This window comes from Acinonyx jubatus, chromosome C2 (genome assembly GCF_027475565.1).
Source record: "Acinonyx jubatus isolate Ajub_Pintada_27869175 chromosome C2, VMU_Ajub_asm_v1.0, whole genome shotgun sequence".
NCBI classification, from domain to species: Eukaryota; Metazoa; Chordata; class Mammalia; order Carnivora; family Felidae; genus Acinonyx; species Acinonyx jubatus.
Genome location: NC_069384.1, coordinates 51987383 through 52008248, shown reverse-complemented (window position 1 = coordinate 52008248; position 20866 = coordinate 51987383). Strand labels below are relative to the sequence as shown.

The window sequence follows — 20866 nt, the reverse complement described above, 5'->3', positions numbered from 1 at the left end:
GTCTGTGCACAGTGACTTCCTTGCAGAGAGTACAGTATGGACAGGGGGAGAAAAAGGGAGTAACTTTACAGTGAAGAAACCTTGACAGACAGTACCTTAGCCAGGTAATCAAGGTCAGCATCAACAGTGATGAATCATATTGGTAGCGTGGACCCTTGATATGATGCTATTAAAATATTTGTTGACCTTCGTGGTCTTCCTTCAAAATCCCCATAACCTGAGTGTAATCATGAGAAAAACACCAGACAAACCCCTATTTTAGTTAATTAGCAAAAGCCTTACACAATGTACCTAAGTGTGGTTGTGAACAAAAATCTATCATCCCCTGTCGGATAAAGACAGAATGGCTGAATCTGTCTCACTATTGCCACAGTTTGAATTAAATCGTCAATTGTTGACATTGACTGCTCCTATAAAAATGACTGATAGAGGAAAAATGGGTTAACAACAGCTTAAAACTCTAAAAATAATAGCATTAGGAAATAGATGACTATCAAAGTATAGTAGGTGTAAAAATCAAGCCTAGATCTCCAAAGAGCTAGTAGCTTAGCCTTGAAAAGGAAACCTCCTGATATTTCATGATAATATTGTTTACCTTGGTAAAGCTATTTGATTAGTTAGTATGATTTTTATACCAAATTGCAATCAAGTTATGTCACATTAAAAGAAAAATTACAAAATAAAAAGGGTTACATAGGTACAAATCAAAGTACTTCTTACTGGCTTTTTGATGCCATTTTACCTACCAGACAAAGTAGAAACCTGTTGTAGCAAACAAAAACTTGAGGCTTTCTTTTCCATGTGAAGTCCTACAGGAAAAAACAATTAGGCTGTTTTTATTTTAAATACACATTTTTATTTTTGAAACTCTGCCTGATTTAATTGGTTTGTAGGCAAGTATGCTCTGGATACATATTTTATATGGAACAAAATGACTTCTAAGTTCTAGCATATACTGTAAACTGAAGATTTAAGAAAATTCCATAGTACAGAAACCAAGAGCAATGTGCATCACTGCATTGTGTATTTCTGGTTTCCTCATAAACTGTGGATGGGCTTTTGCCGGAGATGTTTGCATTTGATTGGTTTTAAACTATGCTTTTGCTCTTCTTTTTTCCTAGACCCTTTCTGTAATATGCAGGAGAAACTTATCCATTTATTCTTTACGTAACATTGCCCTTGAGGGACAATGTGAGCGCTTGCCATCTATTAATCAGAGTAAACAGAGTTTATTTTAACAGATGTTCAATGGCAGACACCTTCTCGAAACCAAAGGTCTTCGTTAAGAACTGAAAGGCATACACTTTACACATCATATCACATGATCTTTGTCCTTCTCTATTCTAGTGCACTGACAGGCAGAATTCACCAGTTACATCACCAGGATCCTCTCCCCTTGCACAGAGAAGAAAGCCGCATCCAGATCCTCTCCAGATCCCACATCTAAGCCTGCCACCAGTGCCTCCTCGCCTGGACTTAATTCAGAAAGGCATAGTTCGGTCTCCCTGTGGCAGCCCCACTGGTTCACCAAAGGTAAACTGATTTTATTAGAAACACACAGAATGTAGGTGACAATTATTGATTGCTCAGGTTCCTTTGAATTCCATTACTTGTATTTCTTGGGCTCTCAATTGTTGATGAAGAACTCTGACATGTTCCTCATTTTGTTTGTGGTGAGCCCACTATCCTCTTTTTGCTTTATTACTATAAAAGTTGCACAATTACTCAGAGCATATGTCTGTAATAGTTCCCTGATTTGTAAAAATGCAGAGGAGAGTAAATCTAGTTATTCTGTAAAATGGATTTTGAAAATCATTATATGTATTAAAATAAATTGCATGCTTTTATTGAATGATATTTGACACTCATTTTCACAGTGTCCTGACAAGAAAAATGTGATGGGGGTATATTTGCATAAGGGCTTTAAGATGTGTGTTTCAGGGTGACTCACCTTCACCTGAAGGAATTAATTACAAAGAATTACAGTTTTTGCAAAGTAATTACATTACTCCTTAATATTAAAGATATAATTCTAACTGTGTAAATCTAAGCCCGCCGTTTATTTTAGTTTTGTGGAATTTTTTTTCCAAATTTGATTACAGCATATTTTGCTTTATCAAATATAAGATTTAAAAACTTAATTCCACTTGGTATATGCTTTAGAGTCTAAAATGAGTCAGAAGCACGACATTTTAGTAGTATTTGATCTCAGTTACAATTAAGATCACGTTAAGATTTTTAGGTTTTAAGATCAGATTAAGACTTTTTTGGATGGTGTTTAGTCAGAATGGTGTGAACATAGAATTATGTAAACACATTCCCTTTTTCTGTACGATTTTCTAACCATAAAAACACAAAATCATTCATCAGATGAACCATGTAAATAAAAATAAAATCATAAAAAGCACATAGATTCAATTCAAGTGCATATATGTTCATATTTCCATATGAGAATTAGACCAATATTTTTCCATTTTAAGGATCCATAAAAATTCAAGTAAGTTTTATAAATAATGCTGCTCTATTACTTGTGATTTTCCACTATTCTGGTAGTAACTATAAAAGACAAGATCAGAGCAAGTTTTCCCCTTACTAGTTGCTTTATGTTGCAGCGGAAACACAAAAATGGCAGAACCTATACTTTCAGTCCCTCGGAGATATTACAAATCAAGTTGCTCTTTGAAAAAGTAAAACAACAACAACTTTGATAGTTTTTTATGTCTCCTAAATTGTGTAAAAGTGTAAATAAACAAACGACTAAATATTATTTTACTGTCAACCAGTCAAAATCATCATATAATTTTGATGCCCTGCTACTTTTTCCTGTGTAGTGTTTATAGTCCTTAACATTTGAGTTTATGTATTCATCTTCTACAAAAAAAGAGTTCTAATGAGATATATTTACATAAGATTTTCATTAATTTTTAAAAATGTCATTAATTGATGATAAAAAAGATGACACAGAAATCTAATAAAACTCCATTATGGCTTAGAAAACAAAGGCAATGGTAGACAAGTCCAGAAATCATGTTTCAGTGCATCAATAGTACAACTTCTAACTTATTTATTCTTCTATTGTATCTCTTCAGTCTTCTCCTTGCATGGTGAGAAAGCAAGATAAACCACTCCCCGCACCTCCTCCTCCCTTACGAGATCCTCCTCCGCCTCCACCTGAGAGACCTCCCCCAATCCCACCTGACAATAGACTGAGTCGTCACTTCCATCACGTGGAAAGTGTGCCTTCTAGAGACCAGCCAATGCCTCTTGAAGCCTGGTGCCCTCGGGATGTGTTTGGGAGTAATCAGTCGGTGGTGGGATGTCGACTCTTAGGGGATGGCTCTCCAAAGCCTGGAATCACAGCAAGTTCAAATGTGAATGGAAGACACAGTAGAGTGGGCTCTGACCCCGTGCTTATGCGGAAACACAGACGCCATGATTTGCCTTTAGAAGGAGCCAAGGTAAGAAATAAGCAAAGCAGAAGCTAACCAGGCTGCTCCAACTCTTCTGATAGGAGGTAGTGTGAAAGGTGGGGCAATGTTTTTTTGTTTTTTGTGGATTTTTGCCTGGTGTGGCACTTCCCTGAAGGTCTTTAATTATCTCCAAGTTATAAATAATCAGGAGCTCATTAAAACTTGAACTTAAAAGAAGTCAGGAAGAAGGTTCAGAGTAATGATTTAATTTTAATGTGAAGAGACTAGACACTTTGCCAAAGATTTATTTCACCTCCTCTTATTTCATCTGCCAAAACTTTTTCCTATTAATAACTTGTTGGTGGGAGAATCGGCACTATTGTTTTTTTTAAGCTGTCCTGGTTCTATCTAATCTGAAAAACAGTTGAATAATTATAGTGTGTCGTAAATCAGTCATTGGAATGGTTGCCAAGGACAGACGCCTTATGCATCCAGGTAAAATGAACTTCTCCCTTACATAAAAGCACCACTTCCAGTCACTCTCACAAAGCAGGTTCTTTATCCATAAAACTGAAAGGCTGTCACACATATTGAGCTCTAGCTTGAAAGATATCACCACTATCATTTAAATACCCAGGAAAGAATTTAAGTGTACAGGGAACCAAAGAGGCAGCAGCAGAAATCAATGAGTTTAGAATTCTTGGTATTCTTGATAGTTTCTGGTGTTTGCCTCCCTCCATGATATTTTTGGCTGTGAGATCAGATGCTTGCCATCTTCCCTCAGCTGAAGGAGGCTTTGCCTCTTTTGAAGACTAATATTAAATTGATTCCTCTCTATTGACCTTTGTTATTTTAGGATAGTAATCAATTCCTTCAAAATAACGGTTTGCAGTTAGTGAGTTAACCATATATTCAAGAACAAAAAGTATGAAGTACGACACACATTCAGCTTCTGTGTGGTGTATGCACGTGTGTGCACACACGTGTTTGTGTGTCATCATTGGGTGATAATGGAAAGTTCATATGATAATATTTAACCTCAGTGATATTCTAGGGTCTCCAGGATAGGAAGACTCCAATGTCTAGTGTGGCATTCAGAAGAAAGGGGAAGAGTGGGGGGGGTTTGCCATGACTCTGCCAGTGACTCACCTTGGTGAGTTCAGTCTCTCATCTTAGATATGAAGATCTCTAAAAGTTTCATTGAAGGTTATCTAAACATGTAAATGGAAGAAAAAGTACTTACAAAAGCATTTTTAGTAATGTTCTCTGAAAATGGAATGCTTATCAAGCTCAAATGTATATTTCCACAACCTGGAATCTGGATTGGAGGGACCGGCTGGTTTTTTTCATTTTTTGTTTTTTGGGTTTTTTGCATAATTTCTTTTTCCTTTCAACCTCTATTACTTTTCATTCATACATGATCATGCTTGTCTTGAGAAGTGTCAGGACAGGCTCTGACGTGAATTGAATGGTTATATCTCAGCAACATATTACAATTTATTTCTTGAATGGATTGTGGAAATACTTATAATTATCTTAGCCAATTCAGTGAAGATCTCTTATTTCAGGGTTATTTTACATAATATGTTATACAGTTTTAGCACGAATATAAACCTGTCCTTCTAAGCCCTAGAACACTGGATGTTAATTTTGTATGGAAGGTTACCATTTTTTAAATTGAGGTTATAATTTCTTAGGCTATAGGTATGAAATTTTACTTTATTAATTATAGGTATGAAATATTAATAGTGACTTCAGTTATGAAGATTCCTTTAAATGTTTTCTATCCAAACTTTCATGTCCTAATCATTGATACATGTTACTATCCCAGAGAGCATTGAGTAAATTGCAAAATATCTCTTACAGAAAGCTGGATTTTAATCTTGTTTAGTTCTGGCTAAATAACCCTCATTAAGATTCTTTAAGGTCTAATCTCATATGTTGTGTGTATTACTAATGCAGTGCTTATACTCTGTAAGCTAATTTCATGTTACAACAACTAGACATGAAGTGGTTTTTTTTGTTGTTGTTGTTGTTTTTTAACGTTTTAGTTATTTTTGAGACAGGGAGAGACAGAGCATGAACAGGGGAGGGTCAGACAGAGGGAGACACAGAATCTGAAACAGGCTTTAGGCTCTGAGCTGTCAGCACAGAGCCCGACGCGGGGCTCGAACTCACAGACCCGAGATCATGACCTGAGCCGAAGTCGGCCGCTTAACCGACTGAGCCACCCAGGCGCCCCTAGACATGAAGTTTTAACCAAAATGAAACTTATAAGATTTATGACTTCAGTCTAGTTCAACTTCTAAGGTGGATTATAAAGAAGGATTTATATGTAGTTAATGTAATAAATGCTATGAACTAGATGTCTCCTCTTTTTCTCTTTTATTGTCTTTACAAAGGAACTTCAGTAGACTGCAAGGTACATCATAATTTACATAAAGTAGAAAAAGCCTCACTCCTCTCTTTTCATTCCAGAGGAGTAAGAGGCTGGCTTCAACTAACTAACATCTAACAGAAGACTGAGTCCATCCTGGGACTTGTGCTTCTCAGTTTCTTTGATCCTGCCTTGGACTTTTCTCGCCTTGTTAATCTTTGCATGTCCTCCATCCAAACTGACTTAATTTCACATTTCTAAGTGTGTTCTTTGTGCGAGACCCTTCTGATGTTCAAGGATGACCAGAATCCCAGTGTTCTCTTCCCTTTCAAATTTAACAATGTTTTGTAGCAGAGGAACTGTTCAGCCCCTTCAGGCAGAAGGAAAATGATAAGGATAAAGCAAACCCGATAGCTGCATTTCAACATTACTAAAAATCTTATCAATACAGATCAACCAGGCTCTGGAATCAGAACTGAGTTTTACTTCCTGCTCTAGAGTTTGCTGGCTTTGTGGATGCAAACAACTTCCTACACCTTTGTCCCAAGTCCACTTATTTTTCTTACCTTTTTTTGTAATGAATAGATTTGTTTAGAACATAAGAAATATTTATTTTTTTTAATTTTAAATTCCAGTATAGTGTTAATACAGTGTAATATTAGTTTCAGGTGTACAATATAGTGATTCAACACTTCCATGCACCAGCTGGTGCTCATCGCCACAAGTGTACTCCTTAGTCCCCATCATGTCTTTCCCCCATCCCCCCACCCCCCCTCCCCTCTGGTAACCATCAGTTTGTTCTCTTTAGTGAAGAGTCTGTTTCTTGCTTTGTCTCTCTTATTTTTCTTACTTTATGAAGTGGAAGAATAATAGTACCTAGTATCTTGGGAAAATAATCACTCTCCAAATATCTAAATCTTCATACACCTCAGATCTGGAATAAAACCAAAAGTAACAACTAGACACGAAGTAGCAGTATAAGTTGTAACACTCGACATCCTTGTTCAAAATAGTTGTCCTTTCTTTTTTATAAATTTAAAACCAAAACCATCATCTCTGTCTCTCTCTCCTCTCATTTTATTTAGCATAATTCCTAATGAGCACTTGGTAAGCACTTGATTGTTAAGTTAGTACAGTACTGAAGCTGATGATAGAAGCAAGAGAGTGTATGTGTGCTGGGTTTGTGTGGGTGAGGGCAGGGCAGGAGAGGGCTTGGAGGAAGAGAACACCCGTGACATACAAGGAAGAAAAACAGTTGTTTTGTTGGTGTTTTTTTTAATTTGTTTTCATGTAATTTATTTTTGATAGAAAGAGAGAGAGAGAGTACAAGCAGGGGAAGGTCAGAGAGAGAGGGAGACACAGAATCCGAAGCAGGCTCCAGGCTCTGAGCTGTCAGCACAGAGCCTGATGCAGGGCTCGATCCCATGAACTGCGAGATCATGACCTGAGCCAAAAGTTGGACACTTAACTGACTGAGTCACCCAGGTGCCCTCCACCTTTTTTTTTTTTTTTTTTTTAAGAAAAACAGTTTTTAATGTATTTTTCCAGCACTGGCCTTCAGCCAAAGGTAGAATATAATCTTGTTTAAAATAGGATTTCTCTTCCTCCTGTTTTTAATGAGAATGGTAAATGTTACAATGTATCTTCACCCTCCATACCTATTACCTAGTATGCAGTTTTTAGAACATTTTATCATGGGAATAAAGGGCATGGGGATCTAGATATCTGGAAGTTGATGTACCTTCACATAACCCATCAGTCTCCCCAATTAATTGTAAGCAAATGCATTCTTGTGTGAAATAGGAGCAACCATCCTTTAGACTTATTTTCATTAGAGGTAATACTTCAAATTAAACATCATCTTCCCATTTTAAAGATAAGAAACCCAAATAAGCACCAAATGTTTACATTAGAATTAAGTGTACCTGTGGAATACCTACCATAAAGGAATTCATAAAATGGACACCCTGTACATGAAGTGACACCTCGCTCTCCTTCATCATGTGCCCTCTGTCCCTGTGCCACTTCCCATCATCCACTAGAGGCATTTGCCCTTTTGATTTGCATCTTCGCTTGGCAAATGGTAAGGACAGCAAGAATAAATTCTACTGCATTTCCTACTTGTACAGAGCTGTTAGGGAAAGAGCTGTCCAGCTCATCGTTAAAATGAAGTGTAAGAATTCCTGTGACTTTCATTGACTCCCTATCCCCCCACCCCTACCTTTCGTTATCAGATTAGCTGAAGTAATCCTTTACTTTTAACATGAATCTGCAAGCTAAGAATTACTAGGTTTATTTATCTTGTATTATTGGTAAGAGATTTCTTTCCTATAGTACTGTTTCCTTTCTCTGAAATTCTTGCGTTCTAGAAACCTGTCCCTTAATAGGACACCTGTCCCTTAATAAGTATTTTGTTGGCTAGATACTTACTGTTGTTGGTTTGTTTTAATTAGCTGAGGTGAAAATATTTGCATGAAAATGCTTTAAAACATCATTGGAAACTTGAGATTTATCTACTTAGATCTAGATGCTAACGTTGTGTTAAGCTATCTTTATTGGTTTCTCTCGAAAGGTTAAGAATACTGCTGTTTCTAATGTGATAAAAACTATCTCTGACTTGTTATGTTACTTCAAGTGACATTATTCTAAAATGACCCTGTGTACAATAATCTTTTGAAGATGCTGCTAGATAAATGCATCGAAAGATTCCCCTTTTTTTGAGATTGTGGCTTTTGCTCTTTTGGTGGAGAGGCACATGTTTATGTGAATGACCTCAAACTTATCTCTAAATCTCAAGGGCTGTCTATCAAGAAATAAGTCCTCTATGTTCACTGGCTTCATTGCCAATCTGATGGTGTAGAAGGACAAACTATAGTGATATTTTTGGGGTAGATTTTGTGTGGGTTTACATGTGTGGGATAGGGAAAAGGGGTTGTGTTTGGGGTTTTGTACAGATAAAAAGGTTTGTCTTAATTGTGCTACGATTATCACAAATGTGTTCCCTGAATCTCAAGGATCCCAAATACCTTAAGCTTAATATTTAGACAACAGTTGAATCATAAGACATTTCAAACTTCCAAGATTAGTAACAAATGCTGTCTTGAGGCATATAGAAAAATATTAATCTAGGATAACCTAGAATTTATAGTAAGTTGTGTGATAACTCAGATTAAACTTCTTCCATAAGCCCAAACTTACCTTAATGTCTCCTCATTCTTCAGCCTCCTTTAGCTGTAAGAGTACTTAGGATGTTCAAGACAGCATGGGAAATACAAAATGAATAAAGCACAGTGTAGTGTGGTGAGAATGAGACAGGTGTATGATTAACTAAAAGGTAAGGCGTAAGAGAAGCGTTCAGAAAATACAATATGGGATCCTCAAGAAGAAAAAAAAATCAAATTGAGATGCAGTGTAAAAGAACAAATAAAGAAAGCTGCACACAAGAAGGTCACTGGCTATAGACATGAAAAGATTAGTAGGTGTTTTTATAGACACGACAGGAAGGAACCGCATGAGGTTAGAGAAAATATGCATAGCGAAGGAAGTCCATTTTCAGTGGATAGAATAGAGAGAGAGAGAATAGGCAGGATAGGTGAAATTATGGCAGTGTAGATTCTAACCAATAATACGGAGTCTTGAATTCTATACTATGTTATCTTTAATTTGTTAGGAAAGAGGTCTTAAAGGTTTTTTTGTTGTTTTTGTTTGTTTTTCTATTTTTTTGGCAGAGGAGTAATAGTATCAGAATATTTAAGTTGGTAGTAATTTCAGTGGAATTGCGGTAGATTTGGGACAGAGGAAAATGTTGTTTCCTCACTTGAATAAAGAAGGCCTGAATCTGTGGGGTTTCAGTGCAAACTGCTTCAGTCGATGGCTATCCTTCCGCACATTTGAGGAATTCTTGTTTTCTCCTATTTTTAAACAGGCTTTTCAAATCTCCAGAGAACATAAAATATTTATTTTTAGCCCAACTTGTAATTTATTGCACTCCCTCAGGTAGCGGCAGCTAAAATGATTAAGTCTAGTGAAGTGGGTACAGGTGGGAACATGGAATTCAGAATGAAACCGTGTTTAGGATCTGTTTTATCATAGTGTAACTGTAAGAGCGCATCGAATGAGGTAGCCGCGCAAAGGAGACATTGGAACTCTAGCACAGGTCCTAGTTTTTAGAGTGAAACTTCAATGCCATAAGATTTAGACTGTGCAACTTTGAAATGCAAATATTGATGTATTTCAAATGTATTCTTTAAACCATGTTTCTTGTTTTAAGTTGATAGAGAAGGTATGGGCTTTTCAATTTTGCATTCTAAAGCTTCAGCAGCATTTTAGAAATGCGGGGGGAGGAAAAGAAATTGGTAGGTCATTGATGGGGCTTTAGGGCTATTCAGGTTACATTATAGCCTTTTGCTCCAACTTAAGCCTATCTTTTAAATATGAATTCGTAAGAGTTGAGGTGAGCGCCCCATGATAAAACACTAATAATTACTTAAAGATTTCAAAATAGGTTTAATCTTTTTTGTATGTGTGTGAATATGTCTATATGAAGTTATTTTCTCTTTTTTTAATTGCTTTATTTCAAGTTCTTGGATTAGTCACAAGCGTGGTTGCTCAGTCCCTGTAGTGTAACTGAGAAAACTGGGAATCAGAATTTCTGATTCTGAGTAACAAAACACTGGTTCTCTGCCAGTACCTTATGAGCAAGGTAACCGTTTTAGTTGGTGGTGTTCACACTGAAAATTCTGGTTAAAATTGCACGTGCTCTGAAAGAGCAGGCGGGCTCTACTTCCCAATAGTGTTGATGCTTCAGCCTTGAAAGATGAAAGGCATTTCTGTAAGGTTTTATCAAGAAGTTTAAAAATGTTCTGTTAACCCCAGAGAGATATAATTTAGAACACTTTTATTTGGGAGAATTGAAATAAGAATTGCACTGGTACTGCTTTTTCTTCCCTGAATCCTATGGAGAATGGTAACTTTTCAATAAAAACTGATGGTTATTTGGGGAATTTCACCATCTGTGTATCAAGCTGTGTGTATCTGTTTTATAGAAATTATAGTACGCATTCCTTCTCAATGTGTTTAAGAATCGTGTTGTATTATACTTTTTACATATAACTTGGTGTTCCTTTGGGTGGTGGTGGTGAATAATCACTATGGTGCAACTGACTCCTAAGTAAATTATATGATATTGCGCTTGTTTAAATAAACAGAAATTACATATTCTTTTCAAAATTATAGGTTTTCTAAGAGCTTCTACTGTTTTAAGGTCCTCCAGAAGTTAAATTCTAAATGAACCCTTGGATTTCCTTTCAGGTCTTTTCCAATGGTCACCTGGGAAGTGAAGAATATGATGTTCCTCCCCGGCTTTCTCCTCCTCCTCCAGCTGCTGCCCTTCTCCCTAGCATCAAGTGAGTTTTACTGAATTTGCAGAGCATCTCTCCATGCATATGGATATGGTAAATAGTCGATATGAGGTACTCAATACAGAAAGTACAAGGTGAATAGAAACACATCAATAAAAGTGATTCAGCCAGATTTATAAAGTACCAGAAATCAAGGTCCTTCCTGATTCTTTGCTGGTAACCACAGCATATGTGATACTTACCTAAACTCTGAGGTTGCATATGGAACAACAGGGAGAGAGAACTTGAGTCTTCTTTGTATCTAAGAAGAAGAGAGAGCAGGGGCGCCTGGGTGGCTCAGTCAGTTAAGCATCCAACTTCAGCTCAGGTCATGATCTCACGGTTCATGAGTTCGAGCCCCACATCAGGCTCTGTGCTGAAAGCTCAAGAGCCTGGAGCCTGCTTCCAATTCCGTGTCTCCCTCTCCCTCTCTCTCTGCTCCTCCCCCACTCATGCTCCGGTGGTCATTCTCTCTTGCTCTCTCTCTCTCTCTCTCTCTCAAAAATAAAAATAAAAATAAAGAGGACAGAGTAGCACGGTGCGCTTTCCCCTCAATTTATCTCTCTTCCCAAGTGGTGTCACATTTATCCCAACTATCCAGTGTGATATCAGAAAATAATCTTTGATTCTTTGAATTTTCACAATTTCTGAATCCATTCAGCCAGTAAGTCCTATTTGCTTGTTCTTTTGAAGTTTTTTATAGTCAGCTAATCTTCCCTGTTGCCTCATAGCTGGATGTCTGGAAGAACAGACATAATGGATGATGTGTTATGATTTTAGAATTAATATCAATGGATTTTAAAATGCATTAACTGAAAAATAAGTTAACCTGGGTTATCTCATTTGAAAAATGGGGACACAAGAAGCACATTAGGCAGTTAGTTAATATAGGTACCCAAGTCAAACCAGGATAAAACCAAGTCTCCTGATTCCAATTTTTTCACTCTTTATATTAAATCAGGCTACCTGCCTTTTCTCCAATATATTTTGTTTACACAGCTGAATTGTTTTCATTCTGCTTTCCCCAGATCAGTTTCCTGCTCAAAACCCAGCATTGTTTTTTTTCTTTCCTTTTAAGTTAATCTATGCTCTTCTGCTAGCAGTAAGATCCACAGAATTTTACCCAACTAAAATATTGTTCAGTAATTCCTAATGTTTCCCCTCCAATCTTGTCTTGATTTTTTTTTTGGCTTTGTGAATTTTTAAGCTGCTTCCTCCTATGCACCACCTTTTCAGAATCTTTATTCTATAGGTCCATGTCTCAGGCTCTGTTTCTTTACGAAAACTTCTCTGACTTCTTCATTCATAATGATAATAAGTGGTGAGACTAATTCTCAGTCTTCTTCCTACAGTTTATTGTCTACATTTAATTATGTACTCTGCTCCACTGTTTTCTAATTTTAAAGTGCTTCTTCACATTAAAAAAAAGGTCATAAGGTTTTGAGAGCAAAATATTTTTCTTGTCCTTCCTGATTCTTCCCTAACACTTTACTGTTTTTGCTGTGGGGTGCATATATCACAAATATGTGGTTACTTGGTTGATTATCGGGTAAGATCCTCACTTCCAACTGAAAGTCTTAGAGCATTTACTCCTTTCTCTGCTGGTCACTGAGATCCCCTATACATATGGATGCAAAAGAAGGATAAGCTAAACCCAGCCCCTAAAGTTTGCACTCTACTCTAGAAAATAAAATTAACACACATGAAACCTCTGGAGAACATTATGTTGACTTGTACAATTCTAGTTGTTAGTTTTTACTTTCACTTGGAGGAAAGACTGTTACAGACCTTGGAAGTCAAGGATGTTTCATAAAGAGATGGAAATTTCCTGAGTCATGGAGAATAGGCACAGTTCAAAAGGGGAGCAGATGAGAAGCAGCAAGAGTGTGAAGTTTGCCATCATTCAGGGGACAGTGGGAAACTAAGCTCATTGGAGCATTCTCCACTGGTAACTTTTCTGGGAACTGCCAGATAATGTAGCTGACATAAAAGTTGGAAGCAAATACACATATTCTGTATAGTAGGCTCTAAATCAGTAAGAACGTATGATATCATAGCCTCAGATGAACTCTGAATATATGTAATAAAATATCTTAAGTTCAATTAATTCTGATAATTCAGAGAACATCAGAAACAAAGTAAATAAAACCTTGCCAATTAGGTTAAATTTTCACATTCTGTTTATTAAATTCATGTTGGCAAGTGAGATAAGCAGAGGTTGCAGTTTGCTTCGTATGTATTTTAGTTACGTGTTTCTCCTATAAAGTAAGAATAAATTCATAGTGTAATGTATTGACATTTTTCTAGTACTTCAGTTTGTAAGTCCTTGTAAGTATATTTTCTCTCCATTTATTCTTGATTTTTCCCTCAGAAACAGTGCAGTTGCTTTACTTAAACAGAGAAATACTTAAACAATGCAGATTTAACAGCAAATTAGTTTTGTTTTGCATGCTGCAAATTAACCATAGTTAACAATGCAAGAGTTGACTTTTCATTTATCTCTTCAATTTTTTTATTCTGACTATATGGGTGGCATTTGTTCATTGTATAAAATATGGAAACTAGAAATGACAAAAATTTAACAAATATGTAAATTCGAGCATCTACATACTCCAAATATCCATGTCCAGAGTTTCAACATTTTGACATTTTTAGACTTTTTTTAACATGACATAGATTATATTATAGAGATAATTCCCATGCCCTTCTTTGTTACTTAATATTTTAGTAGGCATTTTCCGTAGTCATTTATGGACTGTCTTATTATGAAACCAGCATGGAATTCTGAAGTGAATATTAAAATTAAATCAGACTTGGTCTCAGACCTGACTCCAGCATATTAAATATTTGTCTTGTCTTTGAACAAAGTAACTTCTCAGGGCCTCGCTTTCTCTATCTGATAAATGAAAGAGTGTTTATCTTAAATGATCTCCAAATTCCTTTTGAGCTTCGACTTTTTAGATTCTATGCAGTGTTTTTTTAAGGGATGCTCATCTATAATGCTGACTTACATGAAATATTTGGCAGCTTAAATGTTCATTTGTGGCTCGTTGTGTCTCATTGCTGAAGCCAGCGTGAGTTGGATTACTGCTCTAGTTTTGCGTTTGTTTGTTATGTTTGATCTATCTGGGCCTCATTAGAATGTAAACCAGGGTACAGTGAGGAATAGACCCTTAGTACTGGAGGGGCATAGAACAGAGGTCTCAGCAAATAGGGACGAAATGGGATGTTGGATGTTCAAGTACCTAATTCTATGTTAGACTCTTACTGCATGTTTCAAAATAAGTCCAAAGCAAAATCACAAATTACTACTCAGACTTTTGCAGTTCTCACAAACGTTGAGACCCTCAGTGTTGAATTCAGGAAAGTCACAGCTAGCATTTACCTTTAAATGTACTTTGTATTGTTATAAATATTTACCAAAGAGTAATAAGTTATTTGATGTTACTCTGATCACCGTTTACTTGATATAAGAGGCTACTCTGTGATAGTTTTACTTTCTTGTAAAACTGTTTGCAATTATGTGACTTTTATTGTATGACTTATGTTGAGGCCTAGAAGAATGCAGAATTTATTTTTAAGAAATATCCTGTTTGTAGAAGAAAGCTGAAACTGTACTAGTATACATTGATTTGGTTTTTGGGTTTTTTTTGTTTTTTTTTTTAGTTTTTCTAAATGTTTCTATTTAATTAACATCATTGACATTTAGCTACAAATGTAAAATTTTAAATAAAAGCTTGAAACATGAGTGCCTACTATTTTCTAGAGGGAGAATGAAAAAAATCCTATGTGGTTTGTTTTTATTACATTTTTACTAAATTTTTACTAAATTATATTTGTCTTGAAATAATTTGATTTTTTAAAATTTAAATGAAATCTGAAACAGTTAAAAAAATTATTTCACTTGACACAAGATATTGACAAATAAATAGAAGAATTATTGCCAGTAATAATGGAATGATTATTTTCAAGTAAGATGTTCTAGAATGCAGATGAATGTCATTTTCTTTTTTCAGAAGAATATTTTGGGTGCCTTGTCTTTTAGAAATGCACCTTTTGTACTTTTGGAATATTAATCTTAAGCCTTCAAATGCATGCTGAACAAATATTATTTGATTAATACTTTTGTAAAAAAAAAAAAGGTTTAGGGGCTCCTGAGTGGCTTAGTGGGTTGAGTGTCTGCCTTCGGCTTAGGTCATGATCTCACGGTCTGTGAGTTCGAGCCCCACGTCGGGCTCTGTGCTGTCAGTTCAGAGCCTGAAGCCTGTTCAGATTCTTTGTCTCCCTCTCTCTCTGCCCCATCCCGTACTTGCTCGTGTGTGCTCTCTTTCTGTAAGAAATAAATAAACATTAAAAAAAAAAAAAAAAGAAAGGTTTGCTGTTGGAGACGGTGGTGTTGATCACTGTTACCTGCTTTTCCAAACAGATAAGGTGCTAATAACATTTTCAGTTCGGTGAATAGAGAATCCTAATTTTTGCCTGAGCTACTTTTTACTCAGTTGTGTGTAATAAGTGGAGATGCAGCATGAACTAGATAAAATCCCATCCTCACTGGAACTTGTGCTCTAGTTAGGAGAACAGAAAGTAAACAAATAATGATATTGTATTTTGTCAGGTAGTTGTAAGTGCTAGGAGGAAAAATAAAGCAGGGAAGGGGATAAATAGTATATGGAGGTTTATACTTTAGGTAAAGTCATCAGGAAAGGTAATATTTGACCAGAGCCTGAAAGCAGTAAAGGAGCAAGCCATGAGGTTATCTGGGTAAAGAGCATGAAAGCTAGACAACTCAAGTGTAGAAAAGGGAAGCACGTGAATCCCTTCAGCATGTTGAAGAGCAGCAAGGACAGTGTGACTAGAGTTGAATACAGTGTTCAGGGGCTAAATAGTATACTGTCTTTAAAGCCAAGGTAAGAACTTTGGTTTGGTGAGTTTTAGAAAGTTTTGGTCAGCATTATGACATGATGCTGGTTTGCATTTTTAAGGAATTTCCCTGGCTGCTGTGTGAAGAATGGTCTTTGGGGAAGCAGGGAGACCAATGGAGAGTGCCGTCATCTGATGTGGTAGACCAGTCAGAGATGGTCAGGGCTCTGACTGGAGTAATGGTGATGGAGTTACTGGGTCAGCTTTGGGGTATATTTTGGTCCAGTGGTACCTGTTAATAAATTGGATATCTGTGAGGTATGATAGTGACGACTCTTCTTACATAAGTTTTTGGCTAAAGAAACCGAGTGAATGGTTGGTGCCATTTTCCAAAGTGAGGGAGACTGGAGAAGGAACAGATGTGGGAACAGGACAGAGGTGTAAAATGGAGACTGAGGGACCTGAAGAGTTTGGGATGCCTGTTACTCACACACACACACACACACACACACACACACACACACACCCCTAAATTGAAGTGTTGAGGGAGCAATTAGACATAACATCCAAATATTATATTCAGGTAAATATTTCAGCAGGTACTATCTAAAGCTAATAGATTTATTTCTACATGTCAAATCACAAATTTAGTAGATTGGCTACGCTCTTAGGCATACGAATGTAACTCTGAGATTTTCAACAGTATACGAACTTAGATATTAAAGCATTACCTTGAAGGAGACTATACCACTTACCCCTGCAATGTTGATTATAAAAACATTATTGGTTCTTATCAAAATCTCCATTTATTACCAAATTGCTTCAGAAAAGAAACTAGAAATGTAGTTTTGTGAATGTAACCTCAACTACTGCCACCCTCCAGAGTCACCAAAAAGGTCCACACTTCAAACATCAGCATCTGTGCATGTGAACGCGCGTGGGATTGTGGTTGTCTTTAAACAGTCTCCAGAATGGTCTATATGTAAATGTAAGTGTAAAACTATAAAGTTAGATGAATATGAATGAAATTATTTGGCAAACTCATGGGAGAGGGGAGAGTTTTGTTTTGCTTTGTTTTTGACTAAGATTTGAAGACAGAGAAGAGAAAAAAGTACTAAGCCTTGGGAGATATTAATCCAAATATCACATTGTAACTTAAAACCACTGAAAGGGAATGAGCTTGATGGAAGTGTGTTATTTTGTATATGGTGCATACCAGGTCTCATTATTTGTGCTCAGTGTCAAAAGAGCAGGAAAACATATTCTGTTGTTATTCACCTGAGGATTCCTGTAGACTGAATGTACTTTGGTTTTACATGAATCCTTTTTATGCCCAATGATAAGAAATTATTATTGATTTAAGTATAAGACAAATATGGTAGAAAACTTTTCAATGGAAGATAAAGCTGTAATTAAGAGGCTACTCTATTTTTTTTTAATTTTTTTTTTTAACGTTTATTTATTTTTGAGACAGAGAGAGACAGAGCATGAACGGGGAGGGTCAGAGAGAGAGGGAGACACAGAATCAGAAACAGGCTCCAGGCTCTGAGCTGTCAGCACAGAGCCTGACGCGGGGCTCAAACTCACGGACCGTGAGATCATGACCTGAGCCGAAGTCAGACGCTTAACCGACTGAGCCACCCAGGCGCCCCTATTTTTTTAATCCTAGTAAATGAATATGGTTGCTCTTTCATTAGTCTCTGAACCAGCTTTCCTCCAGTACCTTAAAATCTTTTTAAGACTGGCCAAGATATTGCACTATTTTTGTTTGTTCTACCTTGGGTAAATGGAAAGGTGCATTATTACCAAAGATGGCGGTCTCCTGTAGGTAACAATTGACATGACATATAAGGGATGGTGGAGAGTGGGTCTTTCTTTTCAGTTTGTTCACTGTGATCACTGTGGTGTTCTTCTCTCATTGTATCATGTAGAATGTTTGTGCATTTGAGTCTGACCTATTGATATGACTTGATATTTGAAACTCAGACTTAACTTATAAATCGGTGAGTTTATGCAGCAAACTAAACTTTGTTCAAATCTCCTGCAAAGTAACTTGACCATCCAAACTCAGATATTCTGGTGTTTTGTGGTGAATCCCTGGAAACTACTGGTTGATGCCTTGATGAAAACAATTGAGGGTTGCCACTATATCATTTTAAACCAGTCTCAACAGAAAAAGCAGTAATATGAGTATTATTTCTCTCCTTTTTATTCTAGTGTTGTAATTTCTAAATTCACATAGAATAATCCCTTCTCATCTTTTTGGGAAAATGAAATTTGGTGGATGGCTATAATCTTGGTAGGGGGAATACCACTAATTCCACTAATCTTTCATTGTCTCTAACTAAAAGCTCTGATGAGAACTGATATAACATTAATCCTAATAGTCTGACAAACCTGTTAGTTACCATTTACAAAAAAGCTGATTTATGATCACAAAAAATCCAGCCATTGAAATGTGAGCCACTGGATTCTATTTAAATATACAATGTAAAATATATTCCTTATACTGTTTCTTTTTTGTCCCACAGAGGCATGATCTATCCTATATTCTCCATTTGTCCATGAACATATTGATCCATTGATAGAAAATGTATAGGATTAAAATGAGATTTTATTTTCATATTAAGGGAAGGCATCCTTGCATATTCCACAACAGTCAAGCATTTATCATGTTTCTGTTAACGTTGCTCCGTAGTCTCAAATAGAATTAAATAAGTTATGTGAAGGCCACTAAGAATATTCAGCATATTTGTGAAAGATGCATATCTGCAATACCTGAAATGAGTTAAAATGAATTTTTAATCTTAAAAAGAAAATTTTCAGTTATTAAAGCATAACTTATGTACAGTAAAATTCAGTTTTGTGAGTTCTGACTAAAGCATGGTCACGTAATCACCACCACAATCAAGTTCTAGGACAGTTCCATCACTCCAAAAAATCCCCCTGTGCCTATGTCAGATTCTTCCTTCACGCCAGACCCCTGGAAATTACCAGTCTAATTCATGTCCAGTACGGTTTTGCCTTTTCCAGAAGGTCATATAAATAGAATCATGCAGTACGTACCCCGTTGAGTCTGGCTTCTCTCTACTTAGTATAATGCATTTGAGATTCATCAATGTTGTCAAGTGTATCAATGGTTGGTTCCTTTCTATTGCTGCAGAGTACATATTCCATTATAAGGCATGCTTTATCCATCCCTCCACTGAGGGACATTTGGGTTGATTCCAGTTTTTGGCAATTACAAATAATGCCACTGTAAATATCATCGTGAAGTCTTTAACGTCCAACATACTGGAAAATTAGATTCGCAAGAAAAGTATGTGTTTCCTCAGTATCTGTCTTCCTGATTTTTAAAGCAGACCCCAGAAAATTTTAGAAATGCATATTGGTTCTAAGTTAACTTAAAAATGTAACTTAAAATCTGTTTCTCCAATTTAAAAACAAGTAGGTGAAATGCTTATAATTAAAGCTTACAGGAAAGCTTGTGTTAAACCTAATAATATACCACAGACTTTTCTTAGTGTCATGAAAGAACGCTTAAAATCAGTATTATAAAGCTCACTCTGATATTCTGGGGAAATTACTTATTTGTGGCATACGTGCAATCCTTTCAAATACAGCTTTATTTTGTGTTACCACTTCTCAGGACTGATTTCTCTGAGTTAAGTATTTTATTTTCCCTGTTAGGATTCTGATAGTTAATACAAGAAATATGGACTAATGTATATGGCAAGCTCTGAAGACTTAGTTTTAATAAAAGATATTTTAAAAAAACCATGCCTTCAGAAATTACTAAATAAAGATTCTTACATGTAGAAAGCAAGCGAAATGATATATTTAAAAATGTTTTTCTAGATTATAAAAGAATCCTAAAAATGATTGTTCCCTCTCCTTTAACAGCTTTGTCATCTGTTTCTCTGATAACCACTCATTTTTGTCTAAAAGCCGGGAGTGCCCCCCTTCACGCATACCACGCCAGGCCTTTGTTGACTCAGGGTCTACCCTTAAGCATTTTGCAATTCAGGACAGAAAGACAGAAATGAATATATAGAAAACACAATGTCAATGAAGGCACATATACTAAATGTACATTAATCAAAAGAATTAAAGTTGAAAGAAAAGTTACACAAATAAACCCTTCTGATGATGTGCCTCTCACACCAAGAATATCAAATATTATAGAGGAGTGTATCTGAGTTTGTCTCAACATGTAAAAATCACTAAGAAAAGCATTGCAAAATGTATTCTTGGTTGGTTCCAAGTGTGCACTTGCAGAAAGTGGATGTATTTCTCACCGGAGGCTCAGATAACTAACACGCAGTGAATTTAACAGGAGGTGCAGGTTGGGGAGAGGATGGCTGTGCATCTTTGAGAGAATGTGGCCTTGTTCATTACCCATGTATTAACTCCAGAATGACAGCCACAGTGCAGAATAGTCCATGGATGTACGATGATAATACAAAGGGAATGAAGTAATAGGTATAAATGGTAAGATGGTTTACTTGGCCGCTTTAACTTGGAACTAACCAAATAATAATTTGCTCTGTTTTATTCCTCTGATATCCCAAACATTTCTCAGAAGCCACATCAATGAATGAAGTGTTCTTGTGTCCCTTAAGTTAGATATTTTCTTCACTGCCAAAAGTAAACTTACATGATAGCTTATGAAAATTGCTACACTAATTATTTTACCGCTTATTTCAAGTAAAATTGAACGTACTTTTTGAATTAGTTTGTGAAGGAAAAAAAATCCCAAGTATAGTTACAAATAGTGTAATTATTTACATGAATCGAGATTTCTTTTTTGATATTTTATA

The 20866-nt window shown here is 36.2% G+C and overlaps 1 protein-coding gene across 6 annotated transcripts in view; it reads left to right on the top strand.

Annotated features, from left to right (window-relative positions):
* Positions 1 to 20866, top strand: part of CBLB (Cbl proto-oncogene B) — a 211730-nt gene that overhangs the window by 154049 nt on the left and 36815 nt on the right. For all 6 annotated transcript variants that reach the window (XR_008297637.1, XM_015069176.3, XM_015069173.3 and 3 more), the window contains exons 11-13: positions 1348 to 1533; positions 3090 to 3458; positions 11098 to 11192. Coding sequence is in view for 5 of the 6 variants with exons in the window: in XM_015069176.3 (XP_014924662.1) it covers positions 1348 to 1533; positions 3090 to 3458; positions 11098 to 11192 (650 nt within the window). In the remaining variant the exon portion in view is untranslated. The remainder of the gene's footprint in view (positions 1 to 1347; positions 1534 to 3089; positions 3459 to 11097; positions 11193 to 20866) is intronic.